This window comes from Ovis aries, chromosome 18 (assembly GCF_016772045.2).
Source record: "Ovis aries strain OAR_USU_Benz2616 breed Rambouillet chromosome 18, ARS-UI_Ramb_v3.0, whole genome shotgun sequence".
Lineage (NCBI taxonomy): Eukaryota > Metazoa > Chordata > Mammalia > Artiodactyla > Bovidae > Ovis > Ovis aries.
The window spans coordinates 16,856,410-16,870,866 of NC_056071.1; the positions used below are offsets into that span (position 1 = coordinate 16,856,410).

Below are 14,457 nucleotides of genomic sequence, written 5' to 3' on the forward strand. Positions count from 1 at the left end.
TACAAGCTTTGCAGACCAGTTTTTTCGTTTGTTTCAAGATTAATCCACAATCCTCTTCGTACTTAGATTTCATATTTCCTTAGTTTCTCCTCTGTGAGAATCCCTTACACATTCTTTGTCTTTTATGACCTCAATGGTTTTAAAGAGTGCTAGTCATTTTTAAACTTTTCTTCAACATGAATTTTGTCAGCACATCTGTTATTGGTGGTGTTTACCTTGGTTACTTGGTGAAGGCAATATCGGCCAGATTTCTCCATGGTAAAGGTATTGTTTTTCCTTCTGCAGTTAACATCTTGGAGGAGAGATTTTGACACTATGCAAATAATCCCTTTGCTCCACAAATCTTTCTCATTAATTTTGGCATCCATCTTGCCAGCAATCATTACAGGGGTTCTAATGGTGATTTTCTATTTACTTCATTTCTTCTATATTTATTAATTAGAGTTTGTGTGGAAAAACTACTAAAGCTGATTTCTTTTTTTTTTTTAACTGAGGTACAGTTGCTTTTCAATGTTATGTCCCCTCCCCCTTGAGAGTCCCTCCAAGCCTCCCCCCATCCATATAGGTCATCACAGAGCACCGAGCTGAGCTCCGTGTGCTATAGAGCAGGTTCCCACTGACTCTGTTTTACACATGGCAGTGTATAGATGTTAAACCCAACCTCCCAGTTCATTCCACTCCCTCAATTCCCCTGTGTCCACCCACCCATTCCTTACCTCTGAATCTCTATACCTGCCCTGCAGATAGGTTCATCTGTACATTTTCCTAGATGCCACAAATAAGTGTTAATATATGGTATTTGCTTTTCTGATTTTCATTCTGCGTAATAGATTATTGGTCCAGCTACATAAAAAAGTTCTCATTTAAAACACTTCCTAACGCCATACACAAAAATAAGCTCGAAATGGATTAAAGCTAAATGTAAAACCTGACACTGTAAAGCTCTTAGAGGAAAACATAGACAGTACACCCTTGGACATAAATCACAGCAAGATCTTTTTGACCCACCTCCTAGAGTAACAAAAATAGAAAGAAAAAGAAACAAATGGGACCTAATTAAACGTAAAAGCTTTTGCACAGCAAAGAAAACCATAAATGAGATGAAAAGACAACCCTCAGAATGGGAGAAAATACTTGCAAACAAAGCAACTGACAAAGGATTTATTTCCAAACTATACAAACTGCTTATGAAACTCAGTGTCAAAAAAAATCAATCAAAAACTGAATGGAAGGTATAAATAGATATTTCTTAAAGGTTATTTCTTATTTCCTCTTCCAGTTTGGACCCTGTCTCCTCCCTCATCATAAGAAAACTTTTCAGAAGAGCTTTACATGAATTATATTTCTTTACATCCTGTTCGACCCTGAGGTCCTTCCAGCCTAACTTCCTCCTTGATAACTCTACCTACTGAACTCTTGCTGAAGTCAAAAGTGGTCCCCATGTGTCTGGTTCTGCTAAGTAAACAGTATCTACCTAAGAAAGTTGACATTTTAAGCATATAAGAAACTAGCAGATTTAGTTTCTCCTTTGTTTGGTCATTGCAGGTCTTCTGTGATTTCCATGGCCACTCCCAAAAGAAGAATGTGTTCCTTTACGGCTGTAGCATCAAAGAGACCTTGTGGCAAGCAGAGGCTACTGTAGGCACATCAAATCTCTCGGAAGATGTCAGCTACCGGGTAAGTCATTAGGGGGATGACATCAAAAATTTTATGTCCAGATTCTCGCCTTTGAGACATGTCGCAACCATTATTTTCCTGAATAAGAATTTTTATTATTTTAACTATAGGATTATAGTACAAGCAGGTTGAAGGCATGTGTAGCTTTTCCTCACTTTTGATGAATAATATCTTCCTGCCTGGCTACTCTCAATTATTTTTTTTTTTTTCTGTATGATGTGATATAGGGCACAGAATTGGAGATAGGAAACCTCATTTTAGTTCCTGACTTTGTAACTATTACTGTGTGACTATGATCCATTAACATCACCTCTCTGAACCACCATTCTGTCACCTGTGGATAATGAAAATACTGCCCCTGTTATGTATTTAGGAAGGAACAAAATGACACTAAAGTGGAAAGGATCTTAAATAAATATGAAGGGATGAAAAAAATTAAGGCATTTCACCATCCGCATTCCTTTGTGTGAGCATACTATAAAAAGTAGACAGTGATCCACTGAACCTAATTCTCTTTTTTTCTGGGTTCCAGTAGCTAGAGATCAGCTATCCCCACACTGAAGCCAGATGAGGTTAAGGAGGCGGGAAGGAAGGACATCTTCTTGTTGGGATAAAGTGGACAAGCTGCTGCTTACTGGGTATTAGGAAGACGTAGAAGAGGTCAAGTTATCGAAAAAAATAAAGTAAAAATTGACCTTTCTTTCAAATTTATACAGGAAAAGGAAAACATGACTGTGTTGGAAAAACCTGGTTCTCCTCCTCTGTCTTTCTCCTTTCCTTTTACACAGAACGCTTCATTTCTCACACTGTTGCTTAGTTGCTAAGTCATGTCCAACTCTTTGTGACCCCACGGTCTGTAGCCTGCCAGGCTCCTCTGTCCATGGGATTTCCCAGGCAAGAATACTGGAGTGGGTTGCCATTTCCTTCTCCGTGGAATCTTCCTGACCCAGGGATAGAACCCATGTCTCCCGCATCTCCTGCACTGACAGGCAGATTCTTTACCACTGTGCCACCTGGGAAGCCCATTTCTGACACTGCTGAGGATCAGATATTTGCATTTTCCCCTCCACCAGGCAGTTCTGTGACAAGACCTGAGTGTCTTACAGTTTCACTGGGTGCTAACACTGTCTACCTGGAGATAACATCAGATCTCCCAGGTTAAGGGCTCAGTTCCAGGAGACATCCCCTCACTTCAGATGCCAATTGCAAGTGGTAGGTCCCCAGGTTATCCACAACTCCTGTCTGACTCAGCTACAAATCAAGGGTTTCCATGATCTCCTCCCCTTTGGGTCTGATTATTTCCTAGAATAGTTCATAGTATTCAACGGAACACTTACTTACATTTCCCAGTTTAGTTAAGGATATGCTAAAGGACACAGATTTTTGACTTAGAACAGTGCACAAAGTGAGAGTTTCCAGTTAAGTTTCATTGAGGACAAAATGAGGACTATAGCTTGGGAGATAGCAACCCAGATAATTCTGCCAAACTGCTCCAGAGAGGCAAGAGGGAAGGTCATTATATATGTGATTTTCAGTTCATTTCAGTTCAGTCACTCAGTCGTGTCTGACTCTTTGCGACCCCATGAATTGCAGCAAGCCAAGCCTCCCTGTCCATCACCAACTCCAGGAGTTCACTCAGACTTGCGTTCATTGAGTCAGTGATGCCATCCAGCCATTTCATCCTCTGTCGTCCCCTTCTCCTCCTGCCCTCAATCCCTCCCGGCATCAAAGTCTTTTCCAATGAGTCAACTCTTCACATGAGGTGGCCAAAGTACTGGAGTTTCAGCTTTAGCATCATTCCTTCCAAAGAAATCCCAGGGTTGATCTCCTTCAGAATGGACTGGTTGGATCTCCTTGCAGTCCAAGGGACTCTCAAGAGTCTTCCCCAACACCACAGTTCAAAAGCATCAATTCTTCGGCGCTCAGCCTTCTTCCCAGTCCAATCTCGCATCCATACTTGACCACTGGAGAAACCATAGCCTTGACTAGACTGACCTTTGTTGGAAAAGTAATGTCTCTGCTTTTGAATATGCTATCTAGGTTGGTCATAACTTTTCTTCCAAGGAGTAAGCATCTTTTAATTTCATGGCTGCAGTCACCATCTGCAGTGATTTTAGAACCCCCCAAAATAAAGTCTGACACTGTTTCCACTGTTTCCCCATCTATTTCCCATGGAGCGATGGGACCGGATACCATGATCTTCGTTTTCTGAATATTGAGCTTTAAGCCAACTTTTTCACTCTCCACTTTCACTTTCATCAAGAGGCTTTTAGCTCCTCTTCACTTTCTGCCATAAGGGTGGTGTCATTCGCATATCTGAGGTTACTGATATTTCATACATACAATCAAACATCTTTTATTTTTTTAAACAAGTTTTCTGCTAGTCATGAGAAGAATCGTCACCATGAAGAATTTTAGTGCTTTTGTAGATATGAAGAGATACAAGAATTGAGTTCATAAAATTGCAGTAGCTCATGATTTAATCCCTGTAGAATTGGATGGCAAGTGGCAAACTGTCACTAACAAGATAAACAGCCATTTAAAAAGATATATAGATATGAGAGGGCCCCAAGTTTCTGTAAGTGTGGAACTGCACTGGGGATCCATTACTTTCCAGTGTATGGAAGAGTTCACCAACCTGGAAGCTCCCCAACTTGCATTCTATTTGGATTTTATGGAAACTTCTTCGCATGGGCTTGATCATTTATTAACTCCATCTCTAACCTTTCTCTCTTTCACAGAGAAGTAGTGATCAGCCCTGATCCAGGAGCGATTCAGGAACTCACCCAGAGTCACCTTATTAGAAGAAAATATGCTCCTACTATTCTTATCACATAGGAATTTACAAATGTTTTAGGAATCTCATGTCAGAACTGGGAATGAAGAACCAATATATATAGTTCTTACTGCAATTATGATATCACAATTATGATGGTACCAACCTCTTCTTAGGGGCGTCCCTTGTGGCTTAGATAGTAAAGAATCTACTTGCCATACAGGAGACCCAGGTTCAAGCCCCACTCCAGTATTCTTGCCTGGAAAATTCCATTGACAGAGGAGCCTGGCGGGCTACAGTCCATGGTGCCGCAGAGAGTCTTTCACAACTGAGAGACTACACTTTCACTTTCAACCACTTATTATTCTAGATATATGAATTTACTGAATATGAAATACCTTCAGAGTTAGTGAGTATGAAAAGGGGGAAAAAACCCACCAAGCTTCTGTCTCACCTGAAAATACTTCCCCTGTGTCCTGAATTGTTCCCCCCTTTTCATTTGTGCCTATAGAAGCATAACTGCTATTGATCACTAGAATTTCCCTAAGGCTGTTAGTGCAGAAACAGCAGCTTATCTTCCATGTCCTATTTGCTCTAAGGCTCAACCAGAGTACTTGTGATAAACCTCAAGAAGCTTAACTGCATAATCTTACTTAGGAAACTAGCTTGGATTAAAACATTTCATCTTATCAGGTCATGCTGACCTATATAAAATTATCTCCTATGAGTAGTACATCTTAAATTAAAGAATCTATACTATCTAACCTTAAATATAGAGTCACCACAAATTTTTGCTCTCTTTTTCCAAGAAAAAGTTAACAATATTCATAGATAATGATAAAACTTGCATCATTTCCTAGGTGGCACAGTGGTAAAGAATCCATCTGCCAATGCAGGAGACATAAGAGATGCAGGTTCTATCCTTGTGCCAGGAAGATGCCCTAGAGGAGGAAATGGCAACCCACTTCAGTATTCTTGCCTGGAAAAATTCCATGGACAGAGGATTCTGGTGGGCTACAGGCCATGGGTCGAAGAGTCAGACATGACTGAGAACACACACACAATAAAACTTACCCCCAATACTTGTGATGATTAAATGAATTAATGAATGCAGAATGTATAGTAAGCATTCAGTGAAAAGCTATTACAATATCAATGTTTTGGAAACTGAAATTAGGTTTAAGACACAGAAAGTGTCAGGGGAAGAGTTGAATGTTCCAAGCCTTCTTTCCTCACTCAAGCTGGGGGATCCTAGGAATCACTGCAGTAAGTCTCCAGTGGGTCAGTTCATGTGTAGAGTTCATCAATTTCCTAATCATTTAAAAACAAAACATATCAAACCACCTCCAGCTATCCTAGCTATCATCATCTTCATTGCTCACCTTGACCTAGATCCATCTGCATAAAGTCAAAAGGGAAATAGAAAGACTTTACTGTGAATGAGATGGTGTGGCACCCATTATTTAATGAATGGATAAATTGCCACTGGGAGGTGTAAAAGGATGTTCCCATTGAACTTCATAAATTTCACATCTTCCAGGCTCCAAGGCTCCACTAAAGGGATCATAGATTATGGAGTTTTCCAAATTCATGCCATTAATAGAGTATGTGATTTTTTGGAAAGAGATTATACTAGCTAAGATAAGAAGAGTCACTTAATTTAAGAAAGGAGAGATCATTTAAATGATGTCAGATTAAACTTTTTGCAACAAGGCAAAGCACTGATAAATTGAAATTATATTCAAGTATTCTCAATCACTTTAGTTGATAGAATAAACCTACCTAAGGAGGCAAAACAGCTGTATGCAGGAAACTAAAAGACACTGATAAAAGAAATCAATGATGACACAAAAAGATGGGGTGATATACCATGTTCTAGGATTGGAAGAATCAATATTGTGAAAATGACTATACTACTCAAAAGCAATCTACAGATTCAATGCAATCCCTATCAAATTACCAGTGGCTTTTTTCACAGAACTAGAACAAAACATTTTACAATTTGTATGGAAGCAGTGGAAACAGTAGCTGACTTTATTTTTCTGGGCTCCAAAATCACTGCAGATGGTGATTGCAGCCATGGAATTAAAAGACGCTTACTCCTTGGAAGGAAAGTTATGACCTACCTAGACACTATATTAAAAAGCAGAGGCCTTACTTTGTCAACAAAAGTTCATCTAGTCAAGGCTATGGTTTTTCCAGTGGTCATGTATGGATGTGAGAGTTGGACTATAAAGAAAGCTGAGTGCTGAAGAAGTGATGCTTTTGAACTGTGGTGTTGGAGAAGACTCTTGAGAGTCCCTTGGACTGCAAGGAGATCCAACCAGTCCATCCTAAAGGAGATCAGTCCTGGGTGTTCATTGGAAGGACTGATGCTGAAGCTGAAACTCCAATACTTTGGCCACCTGATGCAAAGAGCTGACTCATTTGAAAAGCCCCTGATGCTGGGAAAGATTGAGGGCAGGAGGAGAAGGGGACAACAGAGGATGAGAATGGTTGGATGGCATTACTGACTTGATGGACATGGGTTTGGGTAGACTCTGTGAGTTGGTGATGGACAGGGAGGCCTGGTGTGCTGTGGTTCATGGGCTCACAAAGAGTTGGACATGACTGAGCAACTGAAATGAACTGAACTGAACTGATGGAAACAAAATGACCACAAATAGCCAAAGCAATCTTGAGAAAGAAAAACATAGCTAGAGGGATCAGACTCCCTGACTTCAGACTATACCAAGCTATAGTTTTCAAAACAGTATTGTACAGACTCAAAACTAGAAATGTTCTCTTTATGTCTATTTAAGCAGTCATTAAAAAGCTTAGATAAGCAGATTCTATTTTTTTCCAGTGAATAGTTTATGAAGTACTCCCTATAAGCAGCACTGATCCATGTGCAGAGAAGATACAGACCTGCTCTCATGGAACTTCTAGGCTTCAGGAGAGATTGAAAATAAGCAACTAGTTATATACAGAAAATTATGATGAACACTTTGAAGGAAAAAAACAGTGTGAGGGATCATGGGAAAAGAGGGACAAGAATAATGGGTACTAAGTCGTGTATGACTTTCAGCCACATGGACTGTAGCCCACCAAGCTCCTCTGTCCATGGAATTTTCAGGCAAGAATGCAGGAGTGAGCAGGTATTTCCTGCTCCAGGTGATCTTCCAACCCAAGATCGAGCCCACGTCTCCTGTGTCTCCAACTTTCGCAGGAGGAGTCTTTACTACTACTGCCACCTGGGAAGCCGCAGGAGTGGATGAATGAGCACGTGAAAGTCTCCCCGTCGTGCCCAACCCTGTGACTGCATGGATTGGAGCCTGCCAGGCTCCTTTGTTCACGGAATTCTCCAGGCCAGAATACTGAAGTGGGTAGCCATTCCCTCCTCTAAGGGATCTTCCCAATCCAGGGATTGGACCCAAGTCTCCCTCATTACAAGTGGATTCTTACCATCTGAGCCACTAGGGAAGCCCAGGAATACTGGAGTGGGTAACCTATCCCTTCTCCAGTGCATCTTCCTGACCGAGGGATTGAACTGTAGTCTCCTGAATTGCAGGAGGATTCTTTACCAGCTGAACTACCAGGGAAGCCCCCAAGAGTGGATAGATGAAATCAATTAGGAGGAACTGGAGAAACTCTGAGGATAACATTAACACGTCATTTCTCTTAAAATTATAATGCTATAGGTCTGGAGCCTATGTAGGAACTTAGAGATCATAGTAGATTACATTAATAAACACATTAATAATACTGATGTCAAATGTTTTTATAATTAGTTATATTAATCCTTATATTAATATAATACCTATGTTAAGCATGGGGACAGTAAGAACCAGAGATACTAAGAGATTTGCTCAATGTTCTAGAAACAAACAAAAACTGCATTTCTTGAAAAATAGTTCCTTAATTCACATTCTTATCCATTTGTTCTGCTTCTCCGCCTTCTCCCAGGAATTTGTCCAAAGACTGACATTATACCATTTCTTATCTAATCTATATACTTTTTTTTTACTATGTGCTAATTTTTGGAGATTTTGCTAACACCGAAGTGAGAGAACCCTCTGTGTTCATATCACAAAAGTTCTGAACTGTCCAAGTGTATTATTGGTATACTATCAACTCTGGACGCCATCCTTGGGGTCTGGGAAGGTCCAGGGACTAGTCGTCCCCTCTCTTTAGACAGACTAGGGTCTATCGATGCCTTCTGGCTTCCCTGGCAGTATGGTGGTAAAGAACCTGCCTCCCAATGCAGGAGAGGCAAGAGGCGCAGGTTTGATCTCTGGGTCAGGAAGGTCCCCTGAAATTGGAAAGGGCAACCTGCTTCGGTATTCTTGCCTGGAAAATCCCACTGACAGAGTAATCTGGTGGGTACAGTCCATGGGGTTGCAGAGAGTCGGACGTGACTGAAACAACTGCACACATGCGCAGGACATACAGTTACCTTTAAATGGAAATTAAGTGATCTCACATGGTATGTACAAATCCAAGGAGTATGGATTTTTATAAGTTTTATAATTGCCCCGACTTCAGATTTATAGATCAGAGGATGAGATTGAAAAGTTCATTTTGGCAGTTATACTCTTTCAGGAAACATAGTAACTTTATATGTGCTCCTGCTTAAGAAGCACCAGTGGTCCGTATGTCTGAGATAAGTGAAAATCCAGCCAGAAAACAGGAGTCTGGGTTGAGCCACTCTCTAAATTTCAGGTCCCTGTGAAGTCTGTGGCTTCCCATGGGGCTCAGCACCATAATGTATGAGGCTGCGTACATGTTGCAACATTGGTTCATAGCGATACAGGAAGATGAGGTTGAAAGATCATAGTTTTTGGAGTTGGCCATGTTGGCATTTGGATCCAATCCCACCCACTTTGTAGTTGAACTTAAGCTAATTCTTTCTGAGTTTTTAGAGGCTTAATTTCCTCATCTTTAAAATGAAAAAAAAGGGGCTTCCCAAGTGGCACAGTGGTTAAGAATCTGCCTGCCAGTGCTGGAGACCTGGGTTCGATCCCTGGGTTAGGAAGATCTCCTGGAGAAAGATATGGAAACCCACTCTAGTATTCTTGCCTGGAGAATCCCATGGACAGAGGAGCCTGGTGAGCTATATAGTCAGTGGGGTCACAAAGAGTCAGACATGACTTAGCAACTAAACAGTAACAATAACTACAGAAAAGGATTTAAAAATTGGTACTCAATACTTAGGACTGATATAAGATTTATAGTTGCATATATTAAGTGCTTGATATATTCAAATGCTTAATACTAAGAAGTTATTATTTTTTTAAATGATGCCTAGATACAATCCTCTACAACTCCCCATAATTTGATTTTCTTAATTGTAGACTCTTCCCAAAATCCTTGATAAACTCGCACCAGCGTTTACCATGAGCAGTTGCAGCTTCCTTGTGGAGAAATCTCGGGCCTCCACAGCCCGGGTAGTGGTGTGGAGAGAGATGGGCGTGTCCAGAAGCTACACCATGGAGAGCAGCTACTGTGGTTGCAACCAGGGTCCCTATCAGGTATGTGAGGCTGTAGGATACCTCTGCTTTCTGTCTAGCAGCAATGCACTGTGATGGAGAGCTATTGCATACCCATTGATCCTTCTGTCTAGTCTGAAAGAGGAAGAAGTCTCCAGAAAGTCTGGCCTAGCACCCTTGATCTTGCAGAAGAACTAGTTCAATGAATGCTTTCCCTGGCAGCACAATCTGTGTTGATCCTGGAAGCAATCTGTGGCTGCCTGCTGATTTGGTATTTCAATCATCTGCCCTCTCCGGCAAGTGGTAGGGAGCCACCTCAGACAGGCACCCCTGCCTTTCATGGAACCTCTTCCTGGCCCTGTTTTATGTATGAGAACATTTTCTTTCCTTTTGCAACACACAGACCAGTTCCTGATGCATCATCAGAAAAAGGCACAGCTCAGGGCGTCGATGTTGTCGAACATATGTGGTTGGTGTTTCTCTGTCTTTTGTGTTCAGCGGCTCTCTGCTATCCTGCTGTCGCAGAGCAGACAGAAGTGTGTGCCCGATGCGGGTCTCCCCGAGATGAGTGGGCCTGGGACTCGTGTCTCGACAGTGAAGGAAAGGGCTGGGATGAATCATACTCTTCCTGCAGCTGTATTGTCTGTATGAGCAGCTGGGTAGCTCTGAGAGCTGCCTGTCCCACTGCCCTGCTGCTGCTGCTGCTGCTGCTGCAAAGTCGCTTCAGTCGTGTCTGACTCTGCGACACCATAGACGGCAGCCCACCAGGCTCCCCCGTCCCTGCTAGAGGAGCATAAAAAAGGGGCATGGTGACAGTGCCAGGGCTCTTTTTTTTATGTGTTAGGCAAGATGACAGACTACTCCTGGGTAACTTCTATTGAACCCTAAGGATTCCTGGACCTTGCCAGTGTTAAAGCCCACCACGTTGGCTTTGATCCTCTCCTGGAACCATTAGGAAGCACTTGGCGTCTCCACGATCCGGTGCTTGTAGAAATCTGTTAGCCATCAAAGGCAGTTCAGGGAGTGACAGGTGGGTGATGAACATTATCTAACTTCCCATCTGCTCAGAGATATTTTTCAACATAGGGTTCCTGACCAACCAGTTTGACCTATCAATTCTGTTAAATCGTCAGTTTGTCTATAAACAGTGGCCTGAAAGAATTGTTGTTATTACTGAATTAATAAATGATGAGAATGAGTTAATCTTTATTTATAAACATCAATCCAATTCAGAGTAAAGACCTCACTCTTCCAGCTAATGGCAGTGTTGTACAGTGCTTGCCTCTATAAACCTCTATGTTTCATGTATGAAATGCAGATACTATAAAAGATTCTTCTCCTTCCTGATAACCCTGGAGGAGGAAATGGCAGCCCACTGCAGTATTCTTGCCTGGAGAATCCCATGGACACAGGAGCCTGGCAGGCTCCAGTGTGTGGGGTCACTAAGAGTCAGACACGACTGAGTGACTGAGAACACCCTCATGCTCCTTCCTGCTAGGCAACATTTTTGTAAAGGTCAAAAGAAAATACATAAACAAATGTACTTGGGGGGTTATTGCATTAGGATTATGTTCACTCTCTTGACATTCAAAACCCATAGGATTGGGAAAAAAAAGCCTGGACTATTGTGACTCAAGATGCTATGCTTATTAGACTTGTGCCTCTCTTGCTGAATGCTTCTCGATGGAAATGGGCCAGCCACTTGTTTAAAAGACAACTCCATGCATCCCTCACAGATTTATTGGATTGGTGACTTTCATTGACTTTGTTTCTCCAAGCACCAATTCAGGCTAACAGCTTCTAGTCACATAAGTATCAGTGCCATTCACAATAAATCAACCAGACACTCAAAGGCCCTTGGAGCTGTTGTTTGAAAACTAAATGACTCATAGGTTCAGGCCCTCACCAACACTCCATCTTTCAGGCAACATACACGGTGGCGGTTGGAAATGACAAACAGTGAAAGAAGCTTGCCCAGTGGGATGGCTTTCAGATATGGACTCAGCATTTGTCCTGTGAAATTTTCCACATGGCCTTTGCATGGAGTCTCTATAAGGAAGGATGGAAAAGGAATTGGCTTAGAGAAAAGTCCTAACAGTGCCAGACCTGGCTTTGCTTTCAAGATCCTATTCTGCATATGAAACACCTCTCTGAAAGGGTTGGTTTTCCCTTTCCCTTTGTTTTTCTGTTCTTACAAATGTTGTTGTGTAACCGAGCAGAATTGCAGACTGCACAAGAGGACGGTGAGTAATTTTACACATTGGGGGGGGGGCACCCTGGGGAGAGGAAGTTAGCTCAGAGTTGGGTGTTTCAGTGATTTTTGTCTGAGGTATATAATGAAATCTATGAGCTATAAAGCTGTATAGAAATTTCCATCCTGAGCATACTGCAAATGATTTTTGTACTTTGAGAAGCTGAATCCCAGTTGAGTCCCGAGGTTATTATTCTAAGGTCATCTTTCCATTTTTTTTTGTTTAGCATTACCATTTATCCAAAGATGGAGGGTGCTTAAATATCCCCATGAGGGGCATTCCATCCTTCCTTCATCAGAATATAAATATTTTTGCAGTTTCTCTGGTTAATGCAGCTTTAAAATAGTTCCAATCATTTCTCTCAGCACACTAAGTATCTGATTTGTTAGTACTGAAATGAAATATCATTTCTTACAGTGACATTTATGTTGGAACAACATTGAAGCATATAAACTCTCACCTTCTAATAATTATTAATACTATGATATTTTCCCTTCTATTTTCCGGTCTATAGTTGACTAATGTTGAAAAAAAAATTCTCCTGATTTATTTTTTTTCTTTTGAAACATAGCCTCTACTGCTAGGTTATATGCTCTGATCCATAATTTGTATTTAATGTGGAGGTCTCACCCACTGAGAGATTTACTTAACGTCTTTGGACTGGCCCAAAGCTGTGGGGACTGTTGAGAGGAAAAGCCAAAGTGGAATGAGGCATCCTTGGTAGGCTTCTCTTTTAAGTCACTCAGCCTACGTGGACAGCTGTGTGCTTTACACTGAGAGTTTGTGACTTGGGGGTCACATGCATGATGTATTTGCATATGCTAAAGCTTATGACTGGGTCCCTGGGGGCTGCTTATGGCTTAGGAGGCTAATGTGAACACTCCCACCCAAACAGGCTGTTGACAGGCTCCTTGGCAGTGTTGCTGACTCCTGGGATGGCCAGGAGGGTCTTAGTCAGAGGTAGGACAGAAGATGGGTGACTCAGCTGAGGTTTGAAGAGTGACTCAACTGTGTGTTGACAAGCGCTGCCTGCCAGCCGCTCGCCCTGTATTGTGGACTCCCCAGCTATCCATCCTCTTTACCACTCACAGAGAGATATTTCAGATAACCCCAGCCTATTCAAATCATCTGCCCATTACCCATCATCATGTTTTAAAAAAATCCAAACTCCTCATCATAAGGGAGGCTGACTCCTCACCATCAGTGTAAGCCTTTGACAGCCTCCTCATTCATTATTTTTAAAGATTTTTTAACGCCTTTTTAACATTTATTTTTAACTGAAGAATAGTTACAATATTGTGTTGGTTTCTGACATACATCAACATGGATCAGTCTTGGGTACACATATGTCCCCTCCCTCGGGCCTCTTTCCCACTTCCCACTCCCTCCCACGCCTCTAGATTGTCAGAGAATCCCAGTTTCAGTTCCTTGAGTCATGCCGCAAGTTCCCACTAGCTATCTATATATATGCTTAGAATCTATGTTTCCATGCTACTCTTTTTTTTGTTTTAAAGATTTTTTTGGATGTGGATCATTTTTAAAGGCTTTATTGAATTTGTTACAGTATTGCTTCTGGTTTAGGCTTTTTGGTTTTTTGGCCGTGAGGCAGGTGGGATCTTACTTAGCTCCTCAATCAGGGATTGAACGTGGACCCCCTGCATTGGAAGGTAAAGTCTTAATCAGTTCCATCCCTCCTCATTCACTTTTTTATACCCAGTGTCTTCTTTAGTATGGAATAGGTGTTATGTATGTATGTTGTCTCACCAATAAATGGGTAAGTGAATGAATAAATGGTGATTTCCAGGTAGGGTCAGGTGATTTTCCTTTGTCCATGGATAACTAGAAAAAGGAGACGAAATCCCCACCACGGTCTAAATGTGATTAGAAGCCATTCTAAAATTTGACTTTAAGAGTTGTAATTCATGGAAATGGAAAGTGTGTGGGGGAGAGAGGGAAATGAATAAGAATGCAACTCAGACTTCTCAGGCCTGTCACTATGTACTTGATTTAAGAGCATCTAATGGATTCGTTCTCCGAGTCCAGGTGTGGAATTTCACATGGCCACATTCTAATAACAGATGAGGATTAGACAGGGAGACATCCACCTGTACATGTGGGAGATGCTGTGAGGCACCTCCTAAATCCCCCTGGAGAGATGCTGAGTCCCCATTGGCTCACAGCTGTGTCCATCACCAGAAATTGCCTAGAGCTGGTAGAAGTTGCTTTGACCAAAGCCCTGGCTTCTCTGTGTGAGCCTGCATCCAACAGCTGGTCTATGTGGGGG

General features: G+C 41.8%; 1 protein-coding gene across 17 annotated transcripts in view; it reads left to right on the forward strand.

The window, feature by feature from the left end:
• AGBL1 (AGBL carboxypeptidase 1) overlaps window positions 1-14,457 on the forward strand; it is a 1,135,995-nt gene that overhangs the window by 527,878 nt on the left and 593,660 nt on the right. For 16 of the 17 annotated variants that reach the window (XM_060401589.1, XM_060401588.1, XM_060401580.1 and 13 more), the window contains 2 exons: window positions 1,546-1,677; window positions 9,787-9,963. In XM_060401589.1, coding sequence (XP_060257572.1) covers window positions 1,546-1,677; window positions 9,787-9,963 — 309 coding nt within the window. Of the gene's footprint in view, window positions 1-1,545; window positions 1,678-9,786; window positions 9,964-11,845; window positions 13,752-14,457 lie in introns of those variants that run through there. The other variant, XM_060401590.1, reaches the window with a different exon arrangement.